The 11712-nt window shown below is 42.7% G+C and overlaps 2 protein-coding genes and 4 non-coding genes across 6 annotated transcripts; 5 read left to right on the top strand and 1 right to left on the bottom strand.

The window, feature by feature from the left end:
- The first annotated feature begins 1187 nt into the window (after nt 1-1187).
- Nucleotides 1188-1823, top strand: LOC118781155 (transcription factor HES-5-like). Its single transcript, XM_036534062.1, has 2 exons — nt 1188-1264; nt 1392-1823. The coding sequence occupies exons 1-2, from the start codon at nt 1202-1204 to the stop codon at nt 1821-1823; spliced, it is 495 nt and encodes a 164-aa protein (XP_036389955.1). The 5' UTR covers nt 1188-1201.
- A 1598-nt stretch (nt 1824-3421) lies between these two features.
- trnar-ucu lies at nt 3422-3514 on the bottom strand. The gene is made up of 2 exons: nt 3478-3514; nt 3422-3457 (listed from the first exon to the last, which is right to left on the bottom strand). It is a non-coding gene; the product is annotated as a tRNA-Arg (tRNA).
- A 1358-nt stretch (nt 3515-4872) lies between these two features.
- On the top strand, nt 4873-4991 carry LOC118781434. Its single transcript, XR_005005093.1, has one exon. It is a non-coding gene; the product is annotated as a 5S ribosomal RNA (ribosomal RNA).
- A 1225-nt stretch (nt 4992-6216) lies between these two features.
- On the top strand, nt 6217-6309 carry trnar-ucu. Its single transcript has 2 exons — nt 6217-6253; nt 6274-6309. It is a non-coding gene; the product is annotated as a tRNA-Arg (tRNA).
- A 950-nt stretch (nt 6310-7259) lies between these two features.
- On the top strand, nt 7260-7352 carry trnar-ucu. The gene is made up of 2 exons: nt 7260-7296; nt 7317-7352. It is a non-coding gene; the product is annotated as a tRNA-Arg (tRNA).
- A 2520-nt stretch (nt 7353-9872) lies between these two features.
- LOC118780259 (ammonium transporter Rh type A-like) lies at nt 9873-11297 on the top strand. The gene has a single exon (XM_036532668.1). It carries the CDS (start codon nt 9873-9875, stop codon nt 11295-11297), a length of 1425 nt encoding a protein of 474 aa, XP_036388561.1.
- Nucleotides 11298-11712: the final 415 nt, after the last annotated feature.

Genomic DNA, 11712 nt, shown 5'->3' with positions numbered 1-11712 from the left:
TCTGTACTGCTACATAGAGCCAATTACCATCACTAATGGCCTATTCAGTAAGCTGGACTGTCTTTGTAGTGCATTGACCACAGCACACAGGACTCAGTGTGGGAAACTCAGAGCAGTTCTCTACTCACAGCAACGACCAGCCTAAAGACTGCGGACATCTGGACTCCCAGCACTCAGGCTGCTCACTGACGACCTTCAGAACATAACAGACACTGGAACAGCGTGTTTCTGGTCACTTATCACGAAATTACATGGCATTTCATGCAATAATATATTTTCCATAATTATTCTGTTTTCATGCAATAGTAACTTCACTTTCAATCATTTCATATGGATGTATGACACTTTTATATAAAATATTAAAAACACAATATGAAAATGTTATTTTCATTTGTATTTCATAATAGTTTAACAATGTTTTCGTGTCCCTGAAGTGCCATGTGATATATTACTCAATGCAATTTTCTTGCGTCCCAAAGGTGGACACTGTGATTATGAAAATTCAATATGTATTCACTATTCCAGAGGTGCACATCATGTAATATGCATTTTGTAAATACCTGTTGAGAATTTCTGAGATCAATTACATTGACATTGACATATTGGAATGATTGAGAAAACATTACAGGTACATGTGAACATACAGGAGACAGAATTAATACATTTACACATTGATACATTCACAACAATAATTTAAGAAATATCTCTAAAATGATGCAGCCAATTCTGCAATCCAAGTCTATTACAATCTTCACTCCAAAGGGATGTAAGTGTCATTTTGGATTATGAAACATACTGTAATGATTAGTGCTGTGTGTCAAACCCACACGTGTGCATTATAGTGATGACTGTCTCTCTGTCACTGTCATTGATCCCAACATCAGGCGGCAGATCTGCTCTCTTTACAGGGTCACCACTTTCCCAGATTCACACAGCGCTCTGTGAGTCTCCCTCCATCACCCCCCCACCCCTCCACCTGTTCCCCTGAGACCAGCTCATTGTCCCCCTGCAGTAAGCACTTCATTCAGCATGTGGCAGCTTCGCATTCCTCATTGTCCTCCCAAGCTCTCCCATTGGCTGGACACTGTGAGAAACTCCAAAAACACCAAGACCCACACATTGATATGGAGATCATGGAGTATAAATAGGAGAGGGGAGTCCAGCACAGATCAGACCGACTCTACAGCACAGAGAAACAGCCATGGCACCTACAGCCACTGCAGCAATGAACTCTTCCAAGGAGTACCTGACTCTCAACAACAAGGTAAATACAAAATATGATGCCTGAATCAATCATTTAAAGTAAACATTAATTTTATTCCTACTTTTACTTTATAAAAGCTTTGTTCTGGAACCAAATAACTGACAGTTTTGTTGTTTTCCTTCTGCAGCTGAGAAAGCCGATGGTGGAGAAGATGCGCAGAGATCGTATCAACAGCAGCATTGAGCAGCTCAAGTCTCTCCTGGGCCCAGAGCTTCTCAACCAGAATCCCGACTCCAAGCAGGAGAAAGCCGACATCCTGGAGATGACCGTTTGCTTCCTGAGACGGCAGCACCAGCACCAGCAAGCTAACAGCATGTCCTGCTCTACAGCTGTCAGTGAGGGCTACTTCAAGTGTGTCCAAGAAGCTGTGAGCTTCCTGTCACGTTGTGAAGTGAAGACAGCGTCCCAGAGAAGACTGCTGAGCCATTTCCAAACCCTGAAGCCTTCCTCTGATAAGAGCAGCAGTCACGGTGTCCTGCCTCAGCTGACCTCCCCAGCCCGCAACTCTGCCAGCAAAGAGGAGACTGCAGCCAGCAGCGCCCTCTGGAGGCCCTGGTAGAGTCCTGCAGACTGTCATTGGACTGTCAGTAAAACAGAATTGAATGTGCCTTTCACAGATGGGCATAAACAGCAATTCTCTGGATGTAGGAAGTTTTCTTCCAATTCTGCATAAGCAGGAGGTTCATTGTATTACCTTCACTGAGAAAAGGCATCAATGAGAGCAATGAGTATTGGTACTAATTTATCAGTATCAAATATTGTAGCTGTGAGGGGTTCTTCGATGAGGGAAAAGATGTGAAATATTTTTTTCATCCTTTTCTGAATTTTCAGGACATTTAATGTACTGCTTTCATTTTGAAAGAGATCATGCAAATTTGATGCTTATTGCTGCTAATAGGTAAATTTCTCTTTGTTACACAAGAAATGTGTATTTCATGGAAATAATTTCATATTTCTGGAGTCATCTGATGTTGACAATATATAATCTTTTCTGATGACTGCATATGAAATTCATATGCAGTCTTTACCCATATTGGGTATAATATGACCATGCTTTCTGAGCATGACAGTTACAAAATATAATCTTCTGTGAAGGAAAGTACTTGGTTGTGTAGCATTTTGAATGCTTAATGGTAAACATTGTGTCCACATGTGTAACTTCCGTTTTGGCATCGTGTTAAATTCCGTTAAAGGAATTGCTAAATAATGATGTGTCCGAACATGAATAGTGCGTATGTTTGGGGAAAACTGCGTGTTTCCAGTTATTTGATGACGATTGCAGAAAATGTTGTCTTCTGAGGAGACTCTATATGTGAATTAGAAATCTTCGCTCATGTTGGGTATAATCAGAAAGTATGCACTTTTATTGTTATTTACTGCTGTGATGTTCATTGATCTAAATCTGGTCAGACAGTATGATGACATTGAGTTATTCCTTCAATGCGAATGAAAATATGAATAAAGTAAAAATCTTAAAATGAAGCCTGCTTCCTTCCTCATTTGTGTATTCAAAGTAAAAATAAATAAATCTCTCAAATCATTGTGCTAACCCCCAAAAGGTTTGTTCACTCTAATAACAGTAACACAATAACACAAAGAAATTATTACTATTACTACTACATTGATGAACTAATAATAATAATCAACATTACTGTACCCACAGTAATAGCCCTAACTAGAATTAAAAAACTACATCATCAACAACATTAATGCTGTTATCGTTTAAGCAGAAGTGTTAAACCTAAGCTTAAGTGTTAAGCCTAAACTTGCTGCCATGGCTCCACATTAAAGCCTGTTTCATAATTACATTACATTAGCAGACACTCTTATCCAGAGCAGCATACATCAATTACAGGTGTTTGCAATATTAGACATTTATACAGTTGGACATTTGCTAAGGCAATTGTGGATTAAGCATCTTGCCCAAGGGTACAGAGCCTCTGTAGGGAATCAACCTGGCTACCTTTCAGTTGCAAGTCCTGCTCCTTAACCATTATGCTATATTGCCACCCAGAGAGTTACACGTTTTATCGTAGCAGAAGACAGGCTGATATCTTGTTCTAGGGTAGAACGGTAGTGATCCATCAGGGAATCTAGACTTCAAACTACAGGACAATCTCCTTAAAGTCCAGACCTCATTGCTGCCCTTTAAAAGCACGACTCTGGTGGGACTCGAACCCACAACCTTTGAATCACTTCTTACCGTGGCTAACTAGAAGTCCAACGCGCTATCCATTGCGCCACAGAGCCACACATGAACGGTGCAATCCAAGTACCCACAGAACAGAACATGTGCCAGCTTATGAAAAACTATTTATTATATGTGCTTGTAAGAAAAGACTGGTATGTTAGATAATCGATTATTTATAATGTATTTGTTCACCAACACAAGTGGTTACAAAATGCCAGCTTCTAGATATCCTACATTTTAATCTTTTTGTAACCTGTATGTTAATTTCTTCATTTTCTCTACTGCTGATATTTTAAAATACAAATTGGAAACATAAATACTTCAGTAATATTTTTTGTAGCCTGTATGTTAATGTCTTCACTTTCTTTACTACTGATATTTTAAAATACAAATTAGAAACACAAATACTTCAGGAATATTTTTCTGCAGCAAATGCCAAATGATATCCATTGCATGATGAACCAAACACTTTTTAACAATTAAAGACTCTAACAGAACGCGCCTTTTGTTATACAATAATATGCATGAACACTGTGTTCTCACTCATAGACAATTTAAAGAGAAATGTGTTCAGGTACCCAATATTAAAACTTCTTGACATGCCATAATTTAAAAAAAGAAAATATAAAACTAGAAACTAGAAACTAGAAAGAACATCAACTGGAATGACAAAATATTGAACAAACACCTTAACATAATAGAAGACCCTTGACTTTGTCAGGAAAAAAAGCGTGCGTGCATTGAATTACACAGCGAACCACCCAAGAGTTCTGCTCGAACTGCAGCGGCTGTCACACCGGGCAGAGGCTTACTGCCTGATATACAGTCCTCACTGTATCCACTAGATGTCGCCATAGTCTAGAATACAGAACGTGGCCAAGTACAGCCCCCCCGTCAAATGCTGTAAAAATGCACGAAGAGCAACGTGTGTAGGGGTGTTTATTAGTCTTTTTTATTTTCAACACAGTAAAATACAGTGTTAAATCGCTTACTAAGTGCTTAGTTTCAAACGGATGACAGGTACGAGCGTCCTTTGCGACAAATCTTACTTGTATACGGCCATATTACGCTGAAGACGCGCCATGTCATTTGGTCTTAGAGGCTAAGCAGAGTCAGAGCTGCGAGCTAAGAGCATTTAAAATGTTATTTTTGTGGGTGCACTGCGTGTGCATTTTACAGTGCAGTGGAAAGTGAGCTTAGTATCAAAGTGAGTACACAGTTAAGCATAAAGTCTGCCGTTTGGCTGGATTTAGAAGAAGAGCGTTATTACACTTGGTGTGAATATTGACTTGGATCATCGTTTAGGCGTTGATGATGACACGGAAGTCATAACGGCAATAACTATGGTAGAATCCATGACGTCATGCTGAAATTCAGCAGGACACGTATGAGAAAGCTATTTGAAGGTGCGTCTCTCGCTTACGGCCACACCACCCTGAACACGCCCGATCTCGTCCGATCTCGGAAGCTAAGCAGGGTCGGGCCTGGTTAGTACTTGGATGGGAGACCGCCTGGGAATACCCGGTGCTGTAAGCTTTTTTTTTCCCTCGACAGGAGGCGCTATTTTACCACAAATGGAGATTTCGGCTGCCGTATTATAAACTGCATTACTGCTATTATTCCTAGTTTTCAGTATCTATTTATTTGTTTTTTGTCAGAATCGTTTAATATGTAGTTAGTGTGTAGTTGTAATAAGTTAATATGATCTAAGGAAGGACAGAAGCCCACAGCCGAACAAAATTTATAGAAACAGCCAGGTTAACGTTAACGGATTTAACAAGTAGCCTAATCGAACTGCACTCCGTCGATCTCAGTATCTTAGAGAAACAGTTTTTTCTTTCTTATGTATGGCATTTATAGCAATTTCTGTCTTCCACGTAACCATCTATTGTTGAATATGGAAATACCAGTGTAGAATTATGGGGCAAAGTTTTTGATAGGCATATCGCGATTAAACAAAAACAATTCAGCGGTATTTTCAATACAGAGGAAGGAGGAATGAGGTCTTTACCCAGTAAAGACCAAGGATGCATTTTGCTTAGTTCTCAGCGGTACAAAGGTCTATACTCAGAGACAGTAACAGAATGAATAGTACTACTGTAAGGGCCATATGGAAAATAAATGCAGTAAAAGACAATATCCTTTGTAAAGGATGTTGAACTTAATGTGTTGTGCTTTTATGGATGACTTGGTGTAATATTCTTCCACCGATCCTCATCTGTAGCAAAGTACCTTGTGCTTCTTTTGCAATTGTCTGTCACTTTAATTTAGTATGGACAAAGAAGTGTGACTGTGTAACGGATATGAGTCTTGTGTTTTGACTTTCCTGGCATTTTGTGTAAATGAGATACAGCTAGAAGGCAAAGTGATATTAACTGTTTTAAAAAAAGTTTGAAAAACTAATATTCTGCATGTGCCTTACCTGGCGTGCCTTACCTGGCGAAACCCTTATTGTGATTTGTTGTAAATTTGAATAAAAAAAAATAAAATTGAAATTGATTCACACACTTTCATTATTTCATATTATTGTAAAAAGCCCTCAAGGAGATTTTAGAGGTGCATATGAGAACATGGGTGAAAGTGTGGGGTGCTGACAGTGAGGTGGTGGGATACTGTTAAAAATATTAGCAGTCGTGAAAACATTGTGTGGTGTCATTTTATAAATATGCCAAAGAACTAAAACGGCCAAATACATCGCCAAGATGACAATCAACCCCATTTATATAATTTTTATATACTTGGTATTGCCCCTTTAATATACGGCTCTGTGGCGCAATGGATAGCGCGTTGGACTTCTAGTTAAGCGCCGTAAGAAGTGATTCAAAGGTTGTGGGTTCGAGTCCCACCAGAGTCGCTTTTAAAGGGCAGCAATGAGGTGTGGCGCTTAAGGAGATCGTCCTGAAGTTTGAAGTCTGGATTCCTTGATAGATCGCTGCCATTGTATCCTCAAACAAGGTATGTGCTTCAGCCGTACCTTGCTACCTTCTGCTACAGTACGATAAATACTGAACAAGTAAAAAACGAAAACGTGCAACTCAATGGCTGGGTGGCAATGTATCATAGTGGTTAGGGAACAGGGCTTGTAACTGAAAGGTTGCTGGTTCAATTTCCCACCGTAGCACTGTTGCCATACCGTTGGGCAAGGTACTTCAATCAATTGTCTCAGTAAATATCCAGCTGTCCAGACAACACTGTAAAAACCTATAATCGATGTAAAATATGTTCCTGTAGTATTTATGTCTAATTTGTATTTTAAAAATAACAGTTATAGAAAAAGTAATTAGACTCCATTGCTGTGGACTGAAAGCCCACAATAAGTTTTAGAAGTGCAAATGAGAACATGGGTGAAAGTGGGGGGTGCTGACAGTGAAGGGATGGGATACTGTTAAGATATTAGTGGTGAAAACATTGTGTCGTGTTATGTAATATATTCCCGCTTTCTTCTTTTAAATACTGGATGGCAAAGGTAAGGAGGGGGGGGGGGGGGGGGGGGGGGCGCACACACACAAACACACCACATGCAGGCATGCACGCACGCGCGCGCACACACACACACACACACACACACACACACACACACACACGGACATACATACATATTTGGATATGTAATTGTAATTTCAATAAAACATACAAATTACAAAAAGATTAAAATGTAGGATATCTAGAAGCTGACATTTTGTATCCCCTTGTGTTGGTGATCAGATACATTATAAATAATCAATTATCCAACATACCAGTCTTTTCTTACAAGCCTGGCACATGTTCTGTTCTGTGGATACTTGGATTGCACCTTTAATGTATGGCTCTGTGGCGCAATGGATAGCGCGTTGGACTTCTAGTTAGCCACGGTAAGAAGTGATTCAAAGGTTGTGGGTTCGAGTCCCACCAGAGTCGTGCTTTTAAAGGGCAGCAATGAGGTGTGGAGTTTAAGGAGATCATCCTGTAGCTTGAAGTCTAGATTCCCTGATTCCCTTGATCGATTGCCACCATTGTATCCTCAAACAAGATATGTGCTTCAGCCTGTCTTCTGCTACGATAAATACTGAACACTTAAAAAACGAAAACGTGCAACTTAATGTCTGGGTGGCAATGTAGCATAGTGGTTAAGGATCAGAATGAATATGAGTGACTAAAATATTCTCAGCTTAAGTGAAGAATAATTTTGTCCCTGCTAGAAATCAGAATAAAATAAATGTACTATGATAAAATAAACAAAATAAAAGTATACTTTATAAAACATCAGAAGTGGAGGCTCTTCCTTATCACATCTGAGTTTTAACTTTTGAATTGTACTCTTTAAGATCAACTGAAAGGTCCTATATGAAGCATGGTTATGTATGTATTCCTGTTATTTATGGGTTTTTTTTATTTAACAGCAGAAAAGGTACAAACATTTGCCTACCCCAGCAGAGAGAACTCGACTCTGTCACAAGTGCATGCTTCCCTCTGAAGTGACATACAGATACATGCTTCTTTTGGTTTGCATTTCATTATAACATAACGAACCTGCCCTGACTCCTTTTGAGAATATGGCACATTAGCGTCTGCACATTAGCGTCTGCACGCACGTTTATGAATCTGTAATCTTTATTGCCTGTTGCCTGTTGGTTATTTCATGTGTAGTCTCACTAAACACCGACATGGTGATGTCTAGCTGCAGTGACCACTGACATCTATTATGGCAGCAATAAAACATCGTTAAATGTTCCAACCAGAAAGCTGGAAAAGATAGTAAATCAACGAGCAAAAATAATTACCACAAATTTATTGATTGATTTATAAGCCAGTTTTTCTCACCGAAAGGCGAAGTACACTAAGAGTGATCTCACCAATCCCTGTGGCTCAGACCTCCCCAATCATGGTACCGCAAACACTCACGACATTAAACCAATTTTAAATACAGAATTTTCTATATTCACCAGATGGCGGAAAACCTTAAACACTTTGTTGATGCAGTTTTCAGAGCGCTGCTGTGTCCTTTGACAACCGCGTTTACATACGGTATGTGCACGTTCTGCCCTTAGCAACGGAATCTGTGACACAATGCGAGTTTTTCAGACGCATCCAAGTAATTTACTTTAATAACCTGTCTTTGTTGTTAGGGAACTGACAAATATATTGTTACTGATTACTGGTAACTATGTATGACTTCTTAGAAGAAGATAGCAATACACTGTGATTAAGAAATCTATAGGTCATAAACTTTTTTAGGACTGTGATATAATTTAGAAATACTTTTCTAAAAATGTTTTTTTTATTTTTACTTATTTATGTCAGGTCTTAATAGTTAAATATTGACAGTTAAATAAATCATTGTCATTTGAAGATGATTTGTACAGGTAGGTCAATAACAACTGCAAAAAGGTTCACTTTGCAGGTATCTGTTTATTAATGGTTTCAATGTATACATACTTAAAAGGCATGACTAGCGCTACGATTTTCAGTGAGTTTGACTTGTACCCTAAAGGTTGCAGTTTCTCAATAGGGATGGGGCATGGCTGCAGGACAGTTAATCATAATTGCTAAAACAAGTTGTATCATCATAAAACCTGCATCATCTTCAATTAGAATGCCTGGTAAAAGCAAGTGAAGTACAATTACAGTCAAAAGTGTAAGTACAAGTACAGGTGCAATTAATAATGCAATCGGACAGGCATTCAACCTTCCAGTCACGACTACTCGCTACTCAAACAAAGGTCCACCTCCACTTCATAAATCGGCTGTATTCTTCTGTTGGCATCGAGGACAAGGGACTAAAACAAAGGGATTATGAGTTAAAGGGATAAACTTGGTCTTGGCCTTGAGTTTGGTGACCATGAGGCTATTATCCTCCTCACCATGGAAACTGTCTGAAGGGTTTTCAGTGAAGCCACCAGAAAAACAAAGCACTACAGTAAATTAATCAAGCAGCAAGAAATAACAACACCCAAGCTTTTCCATTTAGGAGCCTGCCATCGTATGCCACAGGAAATAAAACTGTCCCTGCTCAGGGTTTGCATGGCTCTGTGAGGCTGAAGAAAGATGCTGACTCATAAAATCATCTCAGCAGACATTATGAAAGGTATACAATGGATCAAAGTACACCCAGCCTTGTTTCCATACAAAGAGGACACTGTTACCTCTGTGCATGTGTGTGTGTGTGTGTGTGTGTGTGCATGTGTGTGTGCATGTATGTGTGCTTGTGTATGTGCGTGTACATGTGTGTGTGCATGTGTGTATATGTGTCTGTGTGTATGTGTGTGAGCATGCACACATGGGTGTGTGTGTGTCTGTGTGTGCGTGCACACGTGTGTGTGTGTGCGTGTGTGTGCGTGCGTGTGTGTTCTCCACCAATGCCAGCACTGCTCTTATCTGGAGGGGTGATATAAAGCAGAGAGTGGCTGTGCTCGCAGCTCCCAGCTCTCTGCTCTCAGAATGAAGCTCCCTCCCAGCAGCCTGAGAGTGCGGCTGCCGGCCCTCGTCCTCCTCCTGGAGGCTCTTCTCCTGGCTCTCTACGCCAGCTTCGTCACCTACGACGACGATGCTGACGCCAGGCTGCAGAACAACCACACTGACCCCATGGACAACTCGCTGTACCGGCACTACCCGCTCTTTGCCGACGTGCAGGTGATGATCTTCATCGGCTTCGGCTGCCTGCTGGCGTTCCTGCGCCTCTACGGATTTGGCGGGATGGTTTTCAACTTCCTGACGGCCACCTTCACCATACAGTGGGCCGTCCTGGTGCAGGGCTATTTCCAGTTTTACTCAGACGGCAAGATCCGCCTGGGCGTGGCCAACCTCCTCAGTGCGGAGTTCGCCTGCGCCGTGGTGCTCATCTCCTTCGGGGCGGTGCTGGGGAAGACCAGCCCGGTGCAGCTGCTGATCATGGCCCTCCTGGAGGTGCCAGTGTTCGCAGCCACGGAGTGGGCCGTGCTGAAGTACCTCAGGATTAACGACGCGGGCGGATCCATCCTCATCCACCTCTTCGCCTGCTACTTCGGGCTCGGGGTCACCTTTGTCCTGTACCGGCCGGGTGTCAGAGATGGCCATGCCAAGGAGGTGACCAGCTACCAGTCGGACATCCTGTCCGTGATGGGGACGCTGTTCCTCTGGGTGTTCTGGCCCTCCTTCAACTCGGCGGCGGCCCTCCGGGGGGACGACCAGCACCGGGCGGTTCTGCACACCTTCATCGGGCTCAGCGCCTCCACCCTGACCGCCTTCGCTCTCTCCGCTCTGCTCAGCAAGCGGGGAAAACTCAGCATGGCAGATGTGCAGAATGTCACACTGGCAGGCGGGGTGACCGTGGGGGCGGCGGTCGACATGATGATCTCGCCGGCGGCGGCGTACGTGCTAGGGATGATGGGAGGTACCGCGTGCATGCTGGGATACAGGTACCTCTCTCCCCTGCTAGCCCGACGCTTCCGGATTCAGGACCAGTGTGGCATCCACAACCTCCACGGCCTGACGGGCCTCATCGCCAGCCTGGCCAGCATCTGGGCCGTGCTGACCGCCAGCGAGGAGACATACGGCCCCAGCCTGTACCAGACCTTCGCCCACCTGGCGCCCCCAGAGGGGGACCCCAAGCTGCAGGAGCTCCGGGAGCTGATCCCGGGCCTGGAGCCTGGTCTGGGCCGCAGCGTCAGGGAGCAGGCCCTCTACCAGGTGGCTGCCACATTCGCCGCCATAGGCGTGGCAGCAGTGGGCGGGGTCCTGACGGGCCTGGTGCTGAAGCTGCCATTCCTGGCTCCACCCTCCGATGAGATGTGCTTCGACGACGAGCTGTTCTTCGAAGTGCCGTCCGATTACGACAGCACAGGGGGGCACGTGTGCCCCGTCAGCCAGGAGGATTCAAAAGCTTGAGGGATAGAGGGATAGAGGCAGGGCACAGAATGCAGACCATCTCTCCCCAGGAGGACTACTGCTGCAAAACACTCACACATACACACACACACACACACACACACACGTACACACGTACACATACACATACACTCAAACACACGCGCACACCCACACACACACACACACACACACACACACACACACACACACACACACACATACACTCACACATATACATACACGTTAAAGACACATACACACACCCTGTCTAAACTGGGAGCCTGCTGCTATTGCCTCTGTGGTATGTTATTTTGTGTATAATATACACTTAAGATGAAAATGGATAATTATCATTTCAGGTATTTTTTTAACAGTTAAAGTCATGAGATAAAAGTTAATATACCCAGGACTGGCTGGATACATACCTTTGGCA

Source organism: Megalops cyprinoides, chromosome 7 (genome assembly GCF_013368585.1).
Source record: "Megalops cyprinoides isolate fMegCyp1 chromosome 7, fMegCyp1.pri, whole genome shotgun sequence".
Lineage (NCBI taxonomy): Eukaryota > Metazoa > Chordata > Actinopteri > Elopiformes > Megalopidae > Megalops > Megalops cyprinoides.
This window is presented reverse-complemented; position numbering and strand designations above follow the sequence as displayed.

Excerpts from the sequence above, each read along its gene's own strand:
- LOC118781155 (XM_036534062.1), top strand. The coding sequence starts at position 1,202 with ATGGCACCTACAGCCACTGCAGCAATGAACTCTTCCAAGGAGTACCTG. Across the intron at positions 1,265-1,391 it reads ACCTGACTCTCAACAACAAG|CTGAGAAAGCCGATGGTGGA; the intron begins GTAAATACAAAA and ends TTCCTTCTGCAG.
- LOC118780259 (XM_036532668.1), top strand. The coding sequence starts at position 9,873 with ATGAAGCTCCCTCCCAGCAGCCTGAGAGTGCGGCTGCCGGCCCTCGTC.